Source organism: Cystoisospora suis (genome assembly GCF_002600585.1).
Source record: "Cystoisospora suis strain Wien I chromosome Unknown contig_955, whole genome shotgun sequence".
Lineage (NCBI taxonomy): Eukaryota > Apicomplexa > Conoidasida > Eucoccidiorida > Sarcocystidae > Cystoisospora > Cystoisospora suis.
The window spans coordinates 12,283-34,709 of record NW_027153756.1 but is presented as its reverse complement, the minus strand read 5'-3'; the positions used below and the strand labels follow the sequence as shown (position 1 = coordinate 34,709).

General features: G+C 56.3%; 2 protein-coding genes across 2 annotated transcripts; both read left to right on the top strand.

Annotated features, from left to right (window-relative positions):
- The first annotated feature begins 6 nt into the window (after positions 1-6).
- On the top strand, positions 7-3,515 carry CSUI_002273 (uncharacterized protein). Its single transcript, XM_068062475.1, has 4 exons — positions 7-181; positions 738-801; positions 2,297-2,500; positions 2,645-3,515. Exon 4 carries the CDS (start codon positions 2,798-2,800, stop codon positions 3,131-3,133), a length of 336 nt encoding a protein of 111 aa, XP_067925552.1. The 5' UTR covers positions 7-181; positions 738-801; positions 2,297-2,500; positions 2,645-2,797; the 3' UTR covers positions 3,134-3,515.
- A 753-nt stretch (positions 3,516-4,268) lies between these two features.
- Positions 4,269-21,298, top strand: CSUI_002272 (mitochondrial carrier domain-containing protein). Its single transcript, XM_068062474.1, has 6 exons — positions 4,269-7,131; positions 7,440-10,537; positions 11,482-13,273; positions 13,517-13,639; positions 14,278-19,726; positions 21,215-21,298. Exons 2-5 carry the CDS (start codon positions 7,445-7,447, stop codon positions 18,537-18,539), a joined length of 9,270 nt encoding a protein of 3,089 aa, XP_067925551.1. The 5' UTR covers positions 4,269-7,131; positions 7,440-7,444; the 3' UTR covers positions 18,540-19,726; positions 21,215-21,298.
- Positions 21,299-22,427: the final 1,129 nt, after the last annotated feature.

Sequence of the window (22,427 nt, the reverse complement as noted above, 5' to 3'; positions counted from 1 at the left end):
GTCGTAGAGACCTGCGGCGGTGTCTTTTTGGGGCTAGCAAGATGGTTTTCCTTGATGTGGTAGCGCAGCTCCTTTGTTTTTCCTTTTGACCTCAGACGGAAGGAGAGAGGGAACTGACGGGGTTTGCTACTCTCATTGCAGGGAAGATGCTTTCTGGTTTTTCTCTTTTGCCTTCTTACGTGTGAGTCCCAGAGTCCCTTTTTTGTCCTCGATCGACAGGCAGAATGCTACGTGGTCTTCTTGTTTTGATGTGCGGCAGTGCGCGGTGTTGTTTGTTGTGAAGCGTTAGTACGGAATTCTATTGCCATGTCATTCCGTGGGCGGCTGGGCCTACACTGCGGCTTCTTCCACGCCTGACGTCGCGCGCCGCCGTTCCGCAGTACTGTAGTTCGCTTTGCAGAGGGAGAACGTATTCGGATGGCTGCGGCTGGCGCGTGCATGGGAGTTGTTTCTTGAGTATAGGAGAAATTGTCGAATCAGGATGACTATGCTTAGGTGCAGAGAGGCCATAGCATGGGAGCGCCGAGGTCAGAGCGCTATGTCTTATGGCGTTGTAGTTCGTCGTCTTCAGCTCATCTGTTTTCTCGTGGGATGGTACCCGACGACGGAGTAGCTTTTGGCGCCGACGGCTTGCAGACTCCGTCGCTTGTTTGTGTGCTAGCGTACCGGAGCCGCTTCCTCATTATGTGCAGACGGCAGTTTCATTCCTTCGCGGCTCGTGTATGCTCCTGTTGCAGGTTCACGCTGTATCGAGAGGCTATCTTCTCGCTGCTGGTGGAGTTGATTCCGTCGGACTCGTCGGTGAGTTTCTTGGAAAAACAGTTTTCCTTCAAGTGGGGTTCACTTGGTTTTGGCGAGTGTGACTGTCACGAGGTGGTTCGACAAACCCAGTTCACAACTCTCTTACACGTCTAGAAGAGCAGCTCGTCAGACGTCGTTCTTTGTGTGGTTCCCCACGGGCATCCGCGTAGCCTCGCGGGTGCCTCTCCGGTGCCGCGACGTGACAGTCCGCGCCGAGGGTCACTAGTATTGAATGCCGAAAATTCTCAACACAACGCAGTTTCCAGGTCTTCAAGGGCTGCGGGCTAATGGGAAGTACTGACGTTGGATTTTTACGGTCAGGTAGTATTGCCACTCTTATTTGTAGGTAGGTTAGGCTTCCCTGTTCTACGGGTACACCGGAGCCTTAGCCTCGAAATTCATGGCATCCCCCGCATAATCACATGCGTCGCACACGGTGAGGGCATGTAGGCGGTCTGCATATACGCTGTCTTTGGCTGGCGTGAACACGATGTAACCGCAGTTGGTTTCGTGTATCCCACACAGTTTGGACAAATCCGCGACGTCGCCGCGCAACAGTGTTTTGTGGTTTCCGGCTTCCTTTGTATTGTCATCATCCGTAGTCGCATCCGTCACTTCTGTGGCTCGCGTCCCGGTATGTCCCTTAGGCACGGGCGCTCGCCTTTTCATCCACCGTCGCGTGTGTCTGAACGCGCCAGGCGTGATTCGTTCAGCCTTACTCGGCTGCGTATGTTGCTTGTCGCCGTGCTATGGGATCACATCGTTTCGACATCTCAACAGGTGCCGACTCACCGCGCAGCGGCTTCATCCGGCTGCACTAACCCCATACCGGTTGCAGCTGGTCTCCGCTATTCGGTATATGCCAGGAGGGCAATCCGCCGTAACCACCTAGGCGGGCCATAGCAGAGGGAAAACAGGAGGACACGAGCGAGAGGTGGAGTTTTCAGGGTTGGGTTGCCTCGCTCGCGTGCCTGCATGCGCTACGTCGGTTTGTCGACCTTCGTGGACAGCATTTTAGGGTTGCGCCTGTTCATCGTGGCGCAGTTACTGCTTGTACTCGTATGCAGGCGCGTGTGCTCAAGTGTCTCCTCCATACTCGAATATCGCTGGAAGTGTACAGGGATTCACTTTGTACTCCAGAGTGAGTGTCACAAGCGTGGCTTTTCTTCCGGGCAGCGTCGAAGACCGACTGGGATGCTCTGGTGGTCGCGGAAAGGAGTTCATTTCAAGAGCAGAGTCATAATACAAATAGGAACATCTCAAATCTCAAACACCCCCACCGCCTCAGTCCGGAGGCAGTTTTTCCAGGTTGTGGGTACCGCGGCGTCTAGGCTGGAGCTAACCAGTCTAAAGGGCCGGCGACCCGGCCCGGTGGAGTACTGACTCCTAGTGGTCTGGCACTATCTCCGTGCTGCATCTGGTGTTACCCAATGAGCCTGCTCCAGTGCTCAAAAATGGCTTGCTTGCGTGTCGTCTCTGCCTTTTTTCCGTGCAGTGCATTCGCGACTCGGTGCGAACCTTCTTCACGTCTCACTTCGCAGTCCAGCTAGGCTTGTCTTTTTTCCCTCTCTTTTCTTCCCAAATCGCGACTACTACTGAACCCTTGGCGCCGCCTCCAGTCCTCGCGGGGGCGAAAAAACAGGCGCTCGCATTGTCGGATGCCTCCTCAAACAGTCACGGAGTCCTGCAGTGATGAAAGGTAAAGACGACGAGGGAAACTCTTCACGGCGGCGGTAGCTACCGTGCTCACTTTGTTTTGAGATGGTGCGAGCGTGTGTGCTCGTAGTTATGAGTGCGGACATCGGTGTATTTCGCCGTGGGATCGCTCCGGTGTCTTGTCAAGGTTGCAGGAGATGCCCGGGCAGACTGGACTTCAACCGACCTTCTGCTGAGCCCGGTGGCACAATCAAGAAAGAACTTCGCGTGTCTCAGCAATTATAGACAACAGAGTGCCTTCAGTGGTTAAACCCTGCCTGGTTCTGGGGAAAGGATAGTGATGAGCGGGGGTCAGAACTGCTCCGGCGGATCACCCCGTTCCCGGGGAGGCGAACAGCGCTGGTACGTGCTGCCTGTTTCTTTTCTGTCTGGCCTGCCCCACGAATTGAAAGGCGTTTTATCTTGTTTGAGAAAGCTCAGCATCGCTAGCCGGTCGCAGAACAGGCTCCCTGAAGGGTCAGAGATGACAAAGCCGCGCCGGATGGAGTCCGTTTCTTCTTCCACGCTTCACGAGCACGCGCTCTTTCCCGCGTATTTTCCGAAGCGATACGTGATGGGGACTGCGGAGGGATCTGATAGCCCCCCGTCTTCACCCCAGGGATGTTCCGGCGTGTAGTTTCCGGCGCGGGGGGGCGTACTCGCTCAAGCTTGGCGGTGCTTTTTTTCCCCTGATTTCTCTGCAGTCCGATAACAGCATGCATTTCTGCTTGTGTAGGGGACTACTATCTGTTAACCGTCTTCCGTGCACACCGGTCTCACGATTGGACTAACCACAACGAGAACGGGGTGGGCTTACGTGAAACTAGGTGCCGTGCTGTAGTTTGCGTGGTTCCGGACCTCAGTCCACTTCATCCGAACTGCGACCGGGTGGATTTTGTTTTTTTCCCTGCTCGCCTCGGTGCGTGCTCTTGACCGTGTTCAGAGCTGCCCTCGGCCGTTACCTTGGTGCCCACGAATTCTCCGCGAGAAAAATCCCTCCAAAAAAATTCGAAATGCGCGAAGATTCTTGTTCTATAGAGTCCTTAGCTGAGCGAAAACGTTTAGTGAATCGGATGGCCTGAAGTACTTCGTTCGTCCGCCGGTACGGCGGTGTATGGCTCCGAACAGCAAATGCCACCAGCGCAAACATTCTGCTGCCGAAGACCCGAGAACCGTCGTGGAAACAGTCTCAAACCTGCACACGAATCGGGACCAAGAAAAAAAAATGAAGTCTCAAAGCCCGTGGTGGTGAGTGCGTCACCTGCAGGCGCTTGAACAGATTCAGGTAGCGCTGTCCGACGGTGTCCGGGCAGGAGGCGGCCCCGAGATTTTCCAGCTGCTCGGAGATTCCCCGGCCTCCGGCGGTGTATCTCGTGCTCCCCAAACCGAAAGAAGAGGAACAGTTTGGCTCACTATTGAGGACGCTTGCGGTGCAAGGAATGCCTGTCGGTGTTCGGGTGGAAACCTTGCCGCTCTTCGACTCTCTTTGGAGCAAGCCAAGCCTATCAACGCCTCTTGCGCCATAGAGCACAGGACGCTTCCACTCGCTCCAGAGTAGCACGGGTATAAAGGAGACAGGTGCTACTCTTGTTACTCCCGTATCACCCCTGCTCGCCTCCAGGATATGAAATGGCGTGGTGCAGTCACCGCGTAGCGCTCAGTGAAGGCCGGGGCCTCCGACGTCGACGCCCCGCCCTACTCTGAACATGGGGACTGGTTAACAAGCGGCGCCACCCGCAGTAACGCAGGCTGGCACACACTAATCGCTTATACGACGGGAGAACGCATATCACCTAAACGCCGTGTTCTATATTACTTCGTTACGAACAACTTGCGCCTTCTGCCGTTGCGGAGGCTACAAGGACGGCGTGCGTCTTCGCGCAAGCGGCGTCATGCTTGCTTGTGCCGCGTAGAAAAGTGAACAAGGCTACCGAACTCCTGGGGAGAATCTCAGGGGCGAACGGTCGCTAGATCTTCCAAGGCAGCACTCGGCTGTATCTCTCTTCCATAACGAATGCAGACAGCCAACTGCAGAGCTACTGTATCTGCACGCTCCGTGAAGTCCGATTGTGTAACACTGCTCTTTCTGTGGCCGTCCCGTAATTCTGTTTCCTGGGCAAGCGCATCTGCTTACGTCTCGTCGTCTTTCCCGTCCGCGGTGTACTCGGCTTTATCGGTCCTTTCCTTTTTAGGGCATTTGAATAGTTCGTTCGTCTATCACCTCTTCGTCCTAGTCCCCGGCGCAGCTCGCGAGAAAATCTGTAGGGCGAGTACCGCCGACTTCTCTTTTTCTCCTTTGTTCCGGTTGCTTCCTCTCTTCTCCCGGGTGGGCGCTGTGTAGACCGTTTCCAGCAGCCCTCCTGTCTGGTGTCCTCCCTAGCGGCAGATAAAAAGGATCCAGCCGCCATCACGGTGGCCATACCGAGGCCGAGCCGGCCTCTTCACGTCTTCCGCGTCTGGGTGCGGTCCTTTTCATCTGCCCGCAAAATCAAGCTGGGGTCCCGGGTTCACCAAGTTGGGAAAGGGAAGGACGTGCAATCGCATCCGTTTTGGACATGCGCGTCTGTCGATTCCGTCTCTTTTGTGGCTCTGTGTGTTCCGTTGTCTCTGCAGCGCTGCATGATGTGTTCACTCCGGAAGCTGCCCTGCCGAGGCTTCACCCGCGGCCTGCGCGCGTCCAGCTCCTCCGCGTAGTGCGGTTTTCAGAAGCTGCTGGCCCTCGCTTCTTTTGTTCGCAGCGCGTTACGCTGCCTTGTGCTTCTGTCTCCCGCCTTTCCTTCCCCCCGCCCGTGTCCGCAGAGCCTTCCGTCTCGCGGTCTGCCCTCTACGATAGGAAGCCACCACTGGAGTGGGTATTCAGGCAGTTAGCGCGTGTTTGCCTGCAAGTCTTTCAGGAGAACTCCTGTCACTCGGATTCCCGTCCGCGGCACCTCCGCATGCTAGTTTTCGGCATTCCCGTTGGCGCCTACTTCTTTTATTTCTCTCGGTCTTCTCATTCCCCATGGTGTGCGGGCCTCTCCCGAAGTGTACTCAGTTGCTAATGTCGGCGAGTCGTGCGTCGTGATTTCTGCATGGTTTTCGCGATATCACAGCTCTTAACGGGAATTGTTACCTTGTCGAGGGTCGCGGCTTTTTGTTCTGTTGTTGTTCCTCAACCTTGGGCAAGTCTGTGCCGAGGACACGGTGTCCCGGCTCCTTCTCTGCCTCAGTATACTACCGGAACGCCTCTGCTCGCTGAACCGTCGGGTCGTTCGTGTCCATACCGATCGACAGCGTGCCCCGTAGTTGTCTTCTCGTTTGTTTGCTGGCAAGTAGGGGTACATTCGGAATTGATGCGCTCGCTTAGTTTCAGAGCAAGCCTGGAGCGGAGGAAAGGAAAGAAACCACAGAGAAGGAAATTGCGCGTCCCGTGAAGGGGCCGTTTTGCCTTCCCAGGATGGCTCCAGATGCTGTACCGGTCAGCCGGGTCCGAGCCGCTCCATCAGTCACTCCGGGTGCGCGAGGTCAGTGTCGGCGGTGCTTGACAGCAGGTTCTTTGATGAGGGTCGCGCGATAGCAGGGTCCGGACATTCAGCTTTCCTCTGCGTTGATGGTTTGGATGGAGTGCGGGGAAGTCGCTCGAGGAGCAACAGAGGTTTCTTGAGGTATTTGCTCCCTCATTTTTGCACTTGGATGTCCCCTCGGGGTATTCGCAAAGATCGTGGTGCCGCCTTCATCTTGTGGTGTCGCCTCCCAATCTCGTTCTTCTCGGCTACCGGGAGATGCTGTGCCACGGACAGAACCCGTATCAAATCACGCAACTCCAGAACGTTCTTTTCTTCCGTCTTTCCTTACAGCTCCTTCCGACACTTGTTTTCACGCGCCTTCTTTAGTTCTTGCCTTTCCTTCATCAGCTTGTATTGTTTCATGTGACCATCGCGTCTGCTTTCTTCTTTCCGTCTCTCTCTTTCTCACATTTATCTCTCGGCTCCCTGGCCTCCTGCTGCATGGTCCACCGGGTGGCCCTGTGACGGCTCCAATCCATCTTCTCGTATTATTTCTTTTTCTATCCCCCGTTTCCCACGTTTGCATCCTTCGTGCCCTCGTGTCCTTGTCCTCGAGCTCCTCTCCTTTTTCACGACCTCCGCTATCGCTTGTTTTGCCGGTCCGCCCGTGGTGCGTTTCTTCTCTTTTTTCTCGGCGCCCACCTTTCTCTTCGCCTGTCGTTTCTTCCTCACGTCGCGACTACTTTCGTCTTGTTCCGGGGCCCCCATACTTGCAGGAGGCCTCCTAAGCATTGGAGACGGGGCACTCTCTATCCCCGAGGCTTCTCTGCCGTCCCGAACTGCGGAAACGTTTCTTTGCCCGCTCTCAGTCCGTGCGGTCGTTGAACCTCCTCGGGCGACCTGCAGTCTTCGCTTTCTTGTTCACATCGGATAGAAAAAGTCTTGTCCCAACCTGGCGGCCACAGGTGACGTGAAGTCCACGATCACGGCTGCTGATGTCGCTCGAAGAAGGCGTTTCGCGCTGGGCGGGACAGAGACGACAAAAACTCACTTCACGCGGGTGGGAAGTGAGGGAGGAAGAGGAGAAGAGGAAGAGGAGAGGCAGCGTGGTGAGGACTGTCCCTGTCGTTCTCCTCTGCCGTTTTGACAGGTAAACAGGGCGGCGGTGGTGTTTCAAGAAAAAGAAGCAGAAACCTAGTCGAGTTTTTCATCTGCAGACGTGGGTTCTCCGAATGATGCGTCCTCGTCGTCGACACCAGTAGCGCAGAGTGTCGGCATTCAGGTAATAGCAACATCCCATGCTTCTCTTTTGTCGGCGGAGGAATTGACTGCGTGCTCCGTGCCTGGAGTGGAGATCTCTACTGTCTTTGTTGAAGCCTCTTCCTCAGCCCTCTCATTCCAGCCCTCCTGCACAGGCCTGTGTCTTTCTCTGGTGTTCTCTATTTTTCGTTGCTGTAGTCTCCATGCAGCTTAAAGGAGCGAGCAACTCTCGCTCCGCCTCTTCTTTCGAGGACGCCGCACCGGGTGGGACGCCTCCTGTTATCGGGTCTTCCTTGGCGTTGCTCTCCCGGTTCCAGGTTGCACAGCTGCGCTTCCTACTCTCGCGGAGCTGCCTGCAACAAGGCCAGTCTGCTCGGGCGGAAAGCCTTGTTAGACAGGCAATGCTTTCGTCACTGGCTTCTCCATCATCTGATCCTCCATGCTCTCCCTCTGCTTCCGTTTTAGCTCCGAGCTGTTCTTCTCTTCTTCCGGTCCCGGCCTCTGTCTCTTCCTCTGCCTTGGACACGCAGGAATGCCGTCCGGTACACGCCGCCTGCTCGCACGCGCTAGGCGATCGAACGGCCCCGGTTGTTTGCTCTCCTGCGGAAGATGCTGCGACAAGAGTCCGCCATAGTTCAGGAGAGCGCGATGGTGGCACCTGTGGCCAGTTGCCATCTGCTTGTTCTTCGCATTCACATGCTTCCCCATCTTGTCTCCGGGACAGTACTGCTGTCCCTACGGCGCCAGGAAGCAGTACCGACTGCGGTTTGGTTCTCCATACTTCGGGTTCTATTGAGCCAGTTAGTCGCTACCAGCGGCCCCTTGCGCCCAACGAGAGAAGAGAAGCCGCTCCTTGCAGCCGAACAGGCTCCGGTCACGTTGGTGCTGGAGTTGCCTCTAACGTAGGGAAAGGCTCCAGCTTTGGTGGTAGCAATCATGCTGGAAATGTGTTAGCGGACGACGAGACTGTCGTGACCCCGCATGGCAGCGTCAGTGGCCCTGACAACAGCACTAATAATAACAGGAGCAGACCTGGTTGTCTCTTCAACTCTGCTTCTTGTTCCTATAGTGCTTCCAAAGCCGGTGGTGACGCCTCTGCTGTCACTGCCTCTACGGGCCCTCTCCTGAAACTTGCCATGCCGGCGTCTCCGGGAGGCGTTCTGTCTGGGAGTCCAGCTAGAGGGCGTGAGACGCTTGCTGTCTCCAGTGTAACAACGGATTCAACGGAGACGCCGGCCAGTGTCGCTGGCTGTCCTTTGTTCTTCGGTTCCTCTCCTTCGTCGCTTAGTTTGCAAGAGTGTCTTCTCTCCGGTCTTCTGTTACGTTCGCCGGACTTCGTGCATACTCGTCTTGCAGCAGCCAACTCCACTGTTGCCTCGCCGAGTCCCCACTTTCCCGTCATCGACGCGGGGGCTCCTGAACTAACCGGGAGGCTTTCAGCTCTGCGGCTACTAACTGCAGCAACCTCGCTGGTCTACCCTCGGGGGAATATCTGTTCATCGTGTCTCCCGAGTCCTTTTGGAGGCGCAGATCCTTATCCGACGCCAGCAGCTGTAGCAGCTTCCAGCATGGCGAGGCAGGGCCTTCTGCTTCTCTCGGCCCTTGCACGTTGCCCCTCAGCAGCCCTTGCCCCCGGCAGCCAACCGCAGACGGGGGCGGAGAGAGAAGGGACGAGCGCGAAGGCGGCGGAGAGGAGAGAGGACATATTAGGTCCTCTCCGCCTGTTGGCTTCGACAGGTTGGGCCGGACAAAAACAGGTCACGGCCGAACATGCTTTGCGGCCTGATGTTCGAGCTGGCGTGTCGGGGAATACTGCCACTACATCTAGCAGGAGCGGAGAGTTTTTGTCATTCCAACAAGTCCGTGTAGTTACGGGAACAGGCGGCGAGCGTGCAACTAGATCCGACGATAGGCAAGGCGGTGCAGCTGCGGTATCTTCGCCGAGTTCTACGGATTCATCTGACAAATTTTGTTCTCTGACAGACTACGGAAGAGCGGCAGTTCTATCAAGTTCTTCCGACGGTGCGGGGGTAGCCCATGAACCGGCAAGAAGCGAAGGTTGTTGTGACCTTACCTGTGTGCCAGACACAATCAACACAGGGAGTACTAAAGGACACGTGCTCGAGTCATGCAGTGCGTCGCTACTGCGAGCCGGCGGGGATGTCAGAGGGGAAAAGACAGTTGACGGCCTTGTTTCGCAGGTCTCCTTATCTTCTGTCATTCCTGGGCAGACGCAGCCGCCTAGGAGTGGAGACGAGAAAAGGAGGGCTGCTTCGTCTAGAGCGAGTGCGCCTTGCCGACGAACTGTTTCTGCTGTTTCTACCAGCCAACCTGGGGCGGATATTTGTTTATCTGGATCTTCCTCACTTCCGGGGGGATCCGGGCAAGAAGGGGCATTACGGGTAGAAGAAAATTCAGCGTCGCTACAAGAGCGAGAAGGAGAGAACGTACCTACCTGCTCGCTATCCAGTGGGTCGTCTTCCGTACAGAACCCCTCTCGTTGGCCGAGCTCTCTGAGTGGGCGACCGGTTTTCTCCTACGTCGAGCGGCATCCGCGTCTCGCACATAAGGTGCGGGCCGTCCCCGACGAAGAGGAGGAAGAGGATAAGGAGGACGTGGAGATCAGCATTTTCTCTTCTGAAGCAGGTGCGTGTGTTACCGAGACCGAAGAAATCTCGATGGAAACCGGACGCCCCGGACAGGGGCGCTTCTCGAAATCACACACTCCCCTAGTTGCTGGTGCTCCCTGCAGCAGCAGTGCTCTTTCCTCTCATCCTCCCCTTCCCGCTATCACTGCAAAGGGGCCGTGTGAGAAATCGGGTGACGGCGGCGATGTACGAAATGAGAGAAACGGGACGGATGCAGTCCAGAGAGAAGAAGAGTCAGATGTCGCTCCAAGCAGCGGTGCCACCGCAGCGGGGACGGGCAGGACTCAAGAGTACAGTCTTGAGACAAATGAGGACGAGACTGGACTGACAGTGTTAAGCGGTGTGGAGCCTATGACTGAGGCAGAAAGAACAGCTGCAGCCGCGGAAGTTGCCAGGATTCCGACAGTTACGCTGACGGAGTTGGTCCGGGCAGCTGTAATGCCCTTGAGAATCGAGGGAATGCATGCGCTGGAGCAGGAACAACTTCTGCATGGACGCAAGGCTTGGCTGAGATACGAGTGCCCCTTGTGTGATAAAACTGTTCATGCTCCTGACGCATACTGGTCCAACTATGAACACTACATCAGACACCACTGGCGGAGTAGAAGAACGTTGGGAGGGTATGTGTGTTTTCCGTGCAGACGCAAGGTACGTGAGATCCAGAGAGGACACTTGAGATTTTCGTCTGCAATTTTTACTTTTTTTACGGCGTCCCATCTGTGTTCGTCTGTGGGTGTGCGCTAGAGAGAAGTTCTTTTGCTGCCTTGGGAGACGAGCCAGTGCTAAGTGAAGGGGACTCTCAGGAAAGTAGTTTGGTCTTTTTTCCGATACCTACTTCAGCAATGGACGCAGCTGTTCCAACGTGGCGGCTGAATTGGGGAATGTTCATTTCGCTAGAAGACATTGTCTGTTCATCGGTGTGCTGACCTTTTCGCCCCCTGAGGTGTGAAGCAGAGGGACCGTCGTAGATTCACCTCAAGCGAATTTGGTCTACGTGAGACTCCTCGGTCTTCGTATCGAGCTGCTTCCCTGTAGCCTTTCGCCAGGGACAGCTCTGCCTACTGGTTGTGAATCCTGACCGGCACTGAGGACCCACGGTAGAAGTTCACGTGCTATTTCTTCGTAGCGTATGGCGCGGGGGTGGACTTGTTGCACGCTTCCAATTTGACGTAGAGACAGCCCGTGTCTTCCCCATTACGACCCGGCATTAGGGGAAAGAGGTAGATGATTGACTGGAGAAAAGCACTTGTGTCGTGTGAAGCTGCATGCGGCTTAAAATTTATAGTTCGCTCTCAGAGTTACTCGGTAGTTACCACGCTGCGTGTGTCGAAGGCGGTAACAGCGCGGGGGGAGCAACCCTGGGCTACACCGCTGGTGGTACAGGAACCTTTGTTTAGCTACGGCTTGCCTTATGCGTGCCCACTCAACGGCAATGGCGCCTGTGAAGGTGCGCTTTCTGAAGCTGAAGCAACTGAAGGCTTTTCTTTTGTGTACGAGGTAGGTGTTCGTTTTGTCACTCCCGTTCCTCATTTGATATTCGAGAAGATACCTGTAAGACTCAAACCCTTCTCTTTGCTGTGCTGCCACAACAGCATGATCCCTTGTCTGTCTCGTCAAGCTCGGCGGCATCCGAAGTTTTTCGTGGCCCTTCCTCAGGTAGAGCTTCGTCGAGGGGCTACAGTCCGTCGTCTTCCCAGGTTTCTCTGCAGGAAGCCCTCTGCCCGGGGGCCTCTTCCGCTTTTTCCACCTCTTCTGGACAGTGTTTAAGCACCAGAAGCTTTTCGGCTACATCCCTTTCCTCATCGAGTTCCCATACTGCCGGGACGTGCGGCAAGTTAGGTTCCGGCGTTCGACGATCGTTGTCAGCCCAGTCCAACAATCTTAAAGGGAGACCTGACGCGCTGGCGACTGGGGGGGGACGCGGTCGGTCGGTGGTCCCTCAGTATCATTTTCACTGCCCCTTGTGCCCCTGTGTTTTTCCGGTGTTCTCTGACCTTCAAGTCCATGCCTTCGAGCACCACCGGGGGAGCGCCGCAGACCCGCGACTGAAGCTGGTGCCTCAGCTCACGCATACGCCGTGGATCGGAGAAGCCGAGGAGGATTATACGATACAGTTGAAGGAAGAAGGGAAGACAAAGTCGGAAGTCAGCAGCACGGCAGGAAACGAGGACGTACAAGGGAAAGCAGACCCTCATGGTAACGAAGACCCGGATGGGATAAGCTGCAAAGGAGTACAGGGAGCGGCAAGGCTGAAACAAGAAGTTGCTGAGGAGGCGGAGCCGGAAGATGTCCAGAGGGCCGAGCGGTGGGAGAAACTGACTGAAGAGGTAAACCAACAAAATTACGGAATGGCACTGTGTTTGTCTGGCATGCCCCACAATGGGAAGCGCGGTGAACGGTCAGTTCGGCGCCCTGCTTCGGGGCCACCAGACGTGGCGGGCGCAGCTGTCGCTTCGGCGACGGAGACAGACGCAGGCAGTGGAAATTCGCTGTTCGCTTCGTACGTGCCGTCGGCATTATCTTTGGCGCCCGGCCCAGTCACTAAAGAGAACGGCGGATGCAGCGCCGACGTCGGAGTAGAGACCCGCACCTCATCTACTAGAGCAAATAATGAAGAACAAAAGCAGCTTTCATCGTGCGGTGAAGAACAAAAGGGGCTTTCATCGTGCGGTGTCATGCCGGTCATCCGGACCACCGACAGTACGGAGGGTATGACACAGTCGAGAATGAGCAGAGTAGCCGACCAAGATTCCGACAAAGAGGACAGCGGAGCGCTGCACGGCCCCAGAGAACAGGCCCTAAATGTCTGTACCCATGTTGTTGCAGCTCGCGACCCCATGAGCTCCTCTCCTTCCTGCTGCCGCCATGGTGCCTCCCGTGATCTGACTTCGCGGCTGCAGTCGGACACGGACGAGGTACATGGGCGGTGTTGTCTGCGTTTGTCCAACGCATGCAAAAACGCTGACGCCCCCGACTTGTGCTGGGTGTTACCGTCTGTGTGTCAACCTCCGGTCAGCTCTAGAGCCTCTCCGCCGTGTCAGTTGAAGAGCTGTTTGTCACGCTCTAAAACAAAGGTGAATAGTGCTTTGCCGCCAGCGACTGGAGACAGTCGTGAGGCAGATACCTCAGGAGAGGAGAGCGAAGTCAAGGCAACAAGGCAGGCAGTAGCTGAAGAGGAAATGGTCGCCTCTATAAGCTGTGAGGAAAGGTTTTCAGGGAAGGTTGAAGATGGAGGGCCGCGTTTCCTTTCTTCGGAAGGAACGGCGGTGCCGCGGAGAGGGGCGGAGGAGAAAAAAAAGAAACGCGTCGAGTTCTCTGTTGAAGTGCGCGTTCGGCCTCTTGATAAAGAGCTTTCTATCATGGAGAAACTTGGAGCCGTCATGGGTGAGAAAGTTGGCCGTGCTGTGTTCACCTGAAAGGCTGTGAGTGTCATGAAATGACCGTTCTGGTTCTTGTCTAGCTTTTGGGGAGTTTATGTCTGTTGTCTGTGTAGGCAGACGTGTCTCCAGTCCCGTAGGTACATTACGCTGGCGAGCAGTCGCATACCTGCATGCTCTTGCGTAGCTCTGAGCAACGATTTATGGCCGTGCTTGGGAGTGTTGTGGTTATGGATGCTGTTTCATGTAGGCCCAGTTTTGACTGGCTTGTCGTATTCACCATCTGCTAGTACCGTAGGAAGCGACCAAGCGAGCGTCTCCGAAGTCCCGACGGAGAGTCGAAGCGCGTCGTCTGTAAGAGCCGCAGTCGGAGGTTAGTGTAAGGCCAGCAGCTCACCGGGTGGTACAGTCTCTCGCGCTGAGAGGGAGGCTGCTTTCTGCTCGAGTGCGGAGTTCTTCGGACATGTGCTGCTCTTTGCGTTTTCCCGTGGCTGTTAAGAAAATGCCCTTCAAAGGTGATTTCTTGTACATCACGAGCATGCAGGGGTTCGTGACTTGCGGTGGTGGTGGGTCGTCCCAGCTGGACAGTCCAAGCTGCCTTTAAAAGCAGATGTGATGTATCGGCTGGCGCAGACGCACAGTCTGTCTCCGGACAGGGTCAGCTGAGTGGCCGAAGCTGCCGCGCTACTGTCCGCAGAGTCTCCTGTGCAATCCGCTCTTTTCATTGTGTAGCGGAAAGGCGATAGTTTGCCGAGCGTGGTTCATATTCTTTCTTAGTCCCGTCATCGTGGACCCGCTGCCCACGGCTTCGGAGTCTCTGTTTGGCGCCAGTCCTTCCGAGCACGAGCCTTTCTAGTGTGTAAGCAGGGGTTGGCTTTCTTCTGCAGCAGTCCCAGAATTAGCAGAGTGGCGTTGGCTAAGCTTCGTGCGTGCACTTCTTGCGGCGTCGCTTGTCCAGATTGACTCCAGTTTTTTTTTTCCATTCTGCTCCACTCCATTCGTGTTCTTCAGGCGATTTTCCTCGGCGAGGCACCCGCAGTGCGACAGCTGCAGCAAAGGCAGCTGGGGGCGCTGAAAACCCAGACCGACCCGTGTCTTCAGCTTCCTCTCCCTCGTGCCCCAGTGCACCGGGGAGTGTTGTCTGGTCGGACAAGTCTAACCGGGAGGCGGAGAGTCCGGGAAGAGAGAAAGGAGCCGGGAAGACGAGTGTGAGCTCGCGTGGCGACACGCAAAACCATGGGAGCACCGGGCATGTAAGCAGGAACACCAGTTCGGCATCCAGAGGGCCCAGGGGTGATGTCTGTAATGCAGTGGGCGTGGTTAAGGACACACAACTTGTTACTGCCGCGGCAGCGCATACGACCAACAGCAGCAGGAGAAGTTGGAAAGGTGGCAGTGGAAGTGCTCCGCAGAGGACAGCCCCTGGCAGTGACTCGCCAGCTTCCCCCGGTCGTGCCGCCATAGAAGAGGAGACGCAAACAAAGTTCGGGACGAACAGGGGCCGCGCAGTTATGGCAGCGGAAGCAGGCACCGCCAGACGAATCGCCGCAGCGCGAGGAGCCGTGGCCGCAGCAGAGGCTGCTCTTAACGCTAGGCAGGGCAGAACAAAATGGGAAGGGACTCCTGGTGTCCAGTCAGTTCTCTCGGTGTCTCTGTGTCCGTCATCCGTGCGAGATGAAGTACCTTCGCGATACAAAACCAGCCCCAGCAGCACCGCTGACGGGGTGCCCACCGCACCGGCAAATGTGCGCAGCTGCATCAAATCTGAACACGGAGGAATCGCTGGGCCGCAACGCCGCCAGAAACCCGGTGCTTTGGTTTCTTCGGGGGCCGGTGGAGGCAAAAGAATAGAAAGCCAGCGAGGGCCCTCGGAAAAAGGGGGGATGGATCAAGTCGTCGTTTTGTTGAGCAGTAGCGACGACGACGAGCCACGAGGGAGAAGGTCAGGAAGGGGCGGAAACAATAGGCGACAGGGTGCTATACTTGCTGTAGGGGCAGGGGATCTTACCGGTTTTCCGCGACAAAGCGGCCTTCCACTTCCCAGTCCGACTGTCAGGTGTCTGGCTGCCGCAAACTGTGACTCTTGTACTGCAGGAGCCGCCCAGGAGACTTTCCCGTCTTCGCTGCAGTCTGTCTCTCCCTCTCCGACCTGGTCTGCATCCTCCAAGTCGTCCTCTGACGTGGCCTCGGCTGTTCCTTCCCGAGGACCAGCTGGAGCCTCGGGCGGGGCAGGAGGCTCTGGTTTCGGGCTGTATAAAACTGTTCCCCTCTCAGTAGCGACCAAAAATTTCCTTTGTTTCTCCGGGACAGAAGGCGAAAGTGAACGGACACCTGGTTGTAAGAAGCGGAAACGGCATCTCCTCTTCGAGCGAAAAAGACGCAGTCCCATAGTAGAGGAAGAGAAAGATAATGGGAATAGTTACGCGTCTTCTTCTCCGTCCCCGCTAAATAACTCGATGCTTGGAGACGCTCCTGAATGTCAAGGTGATTCTCTTCAGAAGCGAGGGTTTCCTCGGCCTGCAGAGACATCGGCTGCTGGGAGCTTACAAAAGGAAGACAGAAACACTCACACCTCCGTTGTTGACATCCCTGTCACTACAGTCGCTGTCCAAGCGGTTGCCGCCGCTTCCGCTTCACATATTGCCGGCGGAACGTGTAATGAGCAGCTCTTCGGTCTCGACCGAAAGGAGCAACCGCAATCGGCTGCCGCTTGCAGTTGGGAGAAGGAAGATACGACGGCTGGTCATGGAACCAGTGCCGCCTCGCGTGCGGCGGCACCAGTGAATAGCGGCTCAGAACAGTTGGAGTCTCCACGAGAGGAGGAGGGTTGCATTCTGTCGCAGTCAGACAAGGCTCGATTAGTTAGTCAGTCAGCGCCACCAGCGGATGATGGACCGCAAGGCCTTTCCTCCGTGGGGAAGAGCCGACGTTTGTGCCCTAGAATAGGGGACCTCCAACCTTGTAAGCATCGGAGTGTAGGCGGAAGCTGGTCTGCCCTTTCAGCCGGGAGGGACACGAGGCGACTGAGTAAAAGCGAGCAGAGAAGCGGCCAGGGAGGAAAAACAAAGACCGTATTGATACAAGAGAAAGGCAGGACGGAAAGAGCTGGGGAAGAGCCTGTGGAGTCCGTTCATAAAAAGGGAGGTGCGCTTGATATGCTCGTCGCTGTGCCACCTTGTCCGGCTAGAGAGACAGACTGGAGTGAAACAGCGGAAAGCGCAAAAACATCTTCCGCAGGCGGAGCAGATCGGGAAGGGGAAAGGAAGAACGGACGTCATGCTGAAAGCGGCGGGACGGCCGCAGCTAAACATGCTGCTTCGGTCGGCTTTCCTGACGCAAGTAAAAGTCTTAGGAAATTGAGTGAAGAAAAGGTGCGCCTTGGAACTACACTACGCTTTTGCCAAGAGTTTAGCGCAGCGGAGTCGACTGCGCAGCTGCGGGCGGGAGAGCGGCAGGCCGCGCGTTCCCCCGCGGCATGTCGCAGAGCCGCCCGGTCTGTATCTTTCCTGTCCGGCGGTGGTTCTTTCTCCGCGAGGAAGAACCTGTCAGATCTGGCAGTGGCGAGAAGGCTACTATCTTCGGCTGCCGGGGCTGAAAAGAAGAGAAGGCGCAGCGGCACCCCACATAGTGCTGAGGCCACGGCGATAGAGACGGATGCGTTACGTCCGCCGTACCTCCATGCAGTGCTCGACTGCCCGCATGTATCAGAGAGTGGTCGAAGGCGACACAGGCGACAGCAGCCAAGCTACACGAAGAAGACTGCAGACACGTGTGATTCTTCTCCGTTTCGTCAAAAACACCAGAATTTCTCGTTGCAGCGCCGCCCTGCTCTACATCAGCTTAAAGGCAGTCCTCGACGGAGGCAGCACGCTGTAATCAACTTTGTCGATGTCGCTGCTTGCTGTGCCTCATCGAGTAAAAAAGGGGAGAGCTCTCTCCCGCGACGTCTGTACAAGAGAAGAGGGTCCCTGCCTGTCACCGAACCGGGCCTCGAGTCTGGCAAGGCAAACACCTGCTGCGTCGACTTCAAAATTCCGGGAAGGGAAGTATGGAGGTCTTCACTCGGAAACAGTAAGAGAACAAGCGGGAAGGCGTGTGTAGGAGAGACTGAGGCAGAGCCGAAGAGCGTGTCCGAGTCTGTGGAAGACGCAGCCACGTTCGAGAACGAAAACGGAAGAAAGTGGTCAGTCTCGGAGAAGTGTGAAGTTCCTGACAAGGAAAGCAACCGCCAGCCGACGGATTCTGCAGGTAGTGCGAGAGGTATTTCTTTCGCAGCTGAAAGAAAACCGCCAGCAGGCCGGTACAGAGTAGCCACCAAGGCAGAGCACGATGTCACTCGGGAGCAGACTAAGAGTGGACGGGCTGAGTTGTCTTCGTCCGGCAGACCGTCTCCTGATGAAGCCAGGAGACCTGGTGCCGAAGACCCTCGTGTAGGAGATAATGAGGCTTCCGATGGGGGAAGGTGTAAAGCAGTGCGTATCAGAGATATCAAGAGCATGCAGCGCCTTCTTGGAGAACGCGGGTCATTCAATGGTATGGATGAGAACAACCGACGGGCTCCTCGAATAGCGGCACGTCTCGGTAACGCGTTTAGAAGCGTGTCTCAGGTAGCCGAGCCGAATCCTAACGGACCGGTCCGTCGCAATGTTGGAGACAGACGTGGTCTAGGGACAGGGGGCGCACCGTGTGGTGTGTTACACGGTTCGTCTCCACAGCTATTTCAGTGCGGGGAACAGGATGGCAGCTCTCCCGGAAATTATGATGGCGCGCAGACAGGAAATCGAAGAGGGGAAGTGGAGAGTAGTTGCCAAGGCGCAGGTCGTACGGACAGGGGACACAGGAAGGAGGACGCAGTTGTTGAAGAACGGCGAGAGAACCTGAGTGATGGTGAGGTAAAACCGTTAGCTGGAGGCCAGTCTGAAAAGAGGGAAGGTACTGAGGAGACAAGCGCAGGGAGTTGCTCCCAGGGTGTCGGACAGGGGAGATCTGAATCGCAAGGACTGTCAGGAGGCGTTTTGCAGTCACGTCCCCGAAAACGAAGAAGCTCAACGGCTATTAACGAGGAAAAAGTGGGGGGGCTGGGGCCGAGTGATATACCGAATGAGGAGAAAACCCGTGCGGCGAAGAAAGGCAAGAGAGTGGAGGGTAAGGGGGTGATGCAGGGTCCACTCAAGGCAGTAGAGCACACCTCGAGAGAGGGACTAGAGGAGAGCGGAGAAGCGGAGCTATGGGCTACCGCGGGCCCTCCCACGTCTAGACACGCGAGCGCATAAACTAACCTAGAAGAGGAGAGGCCAACGCGCTACAGAGCAGAGGGAGGGGAGACTTCGCGTAGAAAGCGGGAAGGTGCGCGCAGCACCCAGGGGAGCAAAAGGAGAGCAACAGTAGAGGGTGGAGACAATGACGTAAAATATAGCGTGGAGGGAGAACTGCGACCCTCCAAAACTCAACCACGGCATACACCGCTGCTGTTGCCACGGCGTCTGACTGCGCGTCGGATGTTGACGAGTCTCTATCAGGTTTGTTCGAGAAGCCATGCGCGTGCTTTTTTTTTTTTTAATGGCATGAACTTTTGCACGGACTGGTGCGTCCTAACATGTTCCGCAGTGGGCCCTCAGCGACATGCTACCAGATTTGTAAAACACATCGTAAGAGTTCCCTACGACTTTCACATGGTATATGGTTGCGGTGAGTGCCGTGCCGTGGCGCGGGTGGTTGTTCATCTGTTCGAGTCTCCGGTGTTAGTGATCTGATCGATGCTCGGTATGTCTGGTCTTGGCCAGACACTGCTCTTGACCGGAAAAACGGGAAGGGCGGGCCGCGCGGACGCGAAGTCCGCCTCTTCCCTTGCCCTCGTGCCGAACGCAGTCTAGTTTCCAGAGTATCTGCAGACTTCGTCAGAAGCTGCCGTCCGTGGCAGCTTCCCTGTTAGGAGCATCGACACGAGGCAACAGCACGGTTGCGTGGAGAGAATACCTGAACCGAGCATAGATGAAAAGACGTCGTGGCGATCCTTCTGAAGCCCGTCTGCTGACTGAAAACTGTATGTCGGCGTGTTTAGGAACCCCTCCGGAAGAGGGGTCAAATCCAGCAGGCGTCTTCTCGCCTCCCGGGGGAGTGGAATAACCTTTTCTTCATGTCCCGCGAATGTAATCCCGTGTGGGGCGCGTTCGATGGCCGCGGGCAGCGGTGCGAGCGGAGTGCAATGGTGCCCCCTCGAGCAGGGTGCCTGTGCAAGGCGGCCAAGCTCCGCACGGAGCGGGTGGCGGCTGGGTTTACAATGGTCGGCGGTGCCGTCGCAGTCGTTGTCGCCTTCGGGTGCTGAGCGGCTGTGACTCCCAACTCGACAAGCTGAGCCCGCGGGGAATGATAGCGTTACTCGCCTTCTCCATTTCAGCGCAGGACTGCTTTTCGTACCCAAGTTAGGGTTTGGGCCATGAAGGCACCGGCGTCACAGCAGGTGAGTCTCTGGTTTTGCGAAAACTATGCATCGTACTATCTTGTTGTCACAGGTCGTTGCCGATACGCGCTATGATGTCGATCCTCGCTTGCCGTGATTGGACCACTTCTGCGCACGTGTACGTTACAGTGGTTTCGGCCCGAGTTCCGCGACGGGATAAGCCATTTTGTGGCATTAACTCTAGTGTAAAGCTACGGGCGGAGGCCCTGGAAGCGCGCCATATGGCTGCACAGCGTGATCCATGGTGCCGGGTCAGTATCGGTGAGCGGGTCCTTGTGCTCGAAACCTGAGATAACAGGACGGATTCAAGGCCGTCGTGACAGTCATTCCGTAGCACCACAGCAGGGTAGAGCCGGCATATTGGCCCCATGGTGGCGGCCCAAGCTCTACTCGGACAGCGGAGCGACGTCGCTCGTAAAGCAGGGTAGGCCTGGAGTAGTGCGGGCGTCTGAGCAGCAGGGTACGGAGCCGGGAGGACACGCTTTACAATCAGAAAACGAAATGCACCTCAACAACTCGCTCACACACCAGAACTCGGCCTCGAAGGCGAAGAATCGGAGCACACAATAACTGCGATTCTTCTCCCGAACGGGCTCCTGACGACGCTGAGGTACTGTAGTAGAAGTCAGAAATCTTATTCGCGTGCCGTAGTCCGGAAAACGAAGCAGCCGTCACACGAGCGGAGCACAGCGGACTGGCTCGGGGTTTTGGGCTGAGGCCGACGTTGATAGCATGACGGCTGAGGTGCAGGTGTGTTGTCTTGGTGGCAAACCGAGCGCTGTCGCCAGAGATGGAGTCGACCGAGTACTGGTGCCATCAACCTAGGAGAGAATCGGTGACATGTCCGCCCGATAGAGTGTATTGACGATGGTCGTTCCTTTAGCTGCTTATCTCTGATGCTGGACGACGCACATGCTGGGCCATACTTGGGTAGTGTAACGCGATCCGCGTACGGGGCTGGCGCGGAAAGCGGGGCTATGCCTGATTTGTCAAAGAAGTGTGTCGGGCGGCTCCTGGGATTTCTGGATGCGCGCTTGCCGGCGGACGAGTTGGCAAAGATCAAAGCTAGACTTTCAGATTTAGTAGAGGCTTTAGGTTAGTTGTCGTGTGTTGTTCGGGGTGGGGCTTCCTCAGCAATAACTTTGAGACAAACTGCGGTCTTTGTTAGCTCTTCAGTGCAGCCATGCCTGGTTCTTTTCTGCTTTGGTGTACTAAAGGAAGTGACTGGAGCGGGCAAAACCATGATCTGTCAACGCGACACTTTGCTGCAGTCCGAAGAACTCCGGTGGCACCGAGTTACACGAGATTTCACGAGGAACCGAACTATGGACAGACTGTACCTGACAGCGCAGAGACTCTCTTCACACTCCTCAATCGTCATGGAGGTTGCCGCCAGCCGGTCCCACTCTCAGTTCACGGATACCTTCAGCTCATCTGATGGATAATCACGCGTGCTGTCGTCTATAATTTTGCGGACTCGTTTCTTAGGTTTGCCCGGCCCCGTAGGTTCGGCATTTACATCTTTTTCAATGCCAAAATGACAAGGGACCCGACTGGTGACAGTCGAGGCAGAGGCCCGTTATCATATCCGCGGGAAGCGCTTTTTGATGACGTCCTTTTCCCATCGTCTTTTGGGGTGGGTGCCATGGAAGAGAATGTAGCCCTTCACATGCTCCTGCCCCTTCGCGAGTTCCATTTCTCTCTTGGGCCACAGAAACTTTGAAACTGAGGTATTTTTGGAGTTTCGAGAGGCCGATGCTTCACCCGCCCGAACAGGACTCACCCCTCTAACCATCTAGAATGCGAGGTGTCTTCTGATCGCTTCGGTTTCCTGACTTCCATCGCTGTAGGAGGAGACGCGATCCAGCGTATGATCCTGACGCCGCGTGCTCGGATGGATGGTTTTGGCCGCACGTGTCAGAACACAGTTTCAGGTTCACGCTCGCTTCAGACGCTTGGGGGCAAGCTAATACTCTGACGAGTTCTGATAACCCCAGTCCTATGTCCCGGGAGGTTCCAGTTCTACACGCCTCGCGGTTCGTCCAAAAGCGGGACACCCGAGGGAGTCGCAGCGGAAGTCCGATCGCAATGATTTTTGGAACTGGCGTGGCCCAAAGCGAAGGTCGTTCCTTACCATCAGCCCCCTTAGGGTGACGGACCGAGAGACTCCGGTGCAGTCTGTCACTCTGTCCGTAGGGGACGCCCTCCCTTTTCCTCTTCTTGGGCGGACCGGCACGCGTCGTGTTCATCTCATCCGCGGCGCTGCCCCAGGCGAAGTCCTGATGCTGCTCCTGTCTCGCACGCCGGCTCTTCTGCGTCTTATCTTGGTCTGCGCCCCTTCTACCCAACCAAGGAGCCGTTTACCCCCCGGCGTCCGAAACGGACACAGTAACCGGCCTGTGTGTGCAACTGCGTAAGCGAAGCTGCGAGCTAACGGAGTCTGATCTCCGAAGGAGGACTGGGGTAGCCTTTGTCAGCGTTCAGGCCCCAAGGATGAGCACGTCGTCCACCGGCTCTCCTAACAGGATTCTCGCCGTCGCAGCGGCCTCCTCATCTTCAGCGAGCCAGGGTGCGAGTGAGCTCCTGAAACGCAATGCTGGTAGCGCCGTGTCCCCAATTCTCTCCTCTTCACCGGCCCGCCCACCGTCCTGCCGGGCTCCCGTCTCCTCGGAGACCGTGGTGGTGTCTAGAAATGTCGATG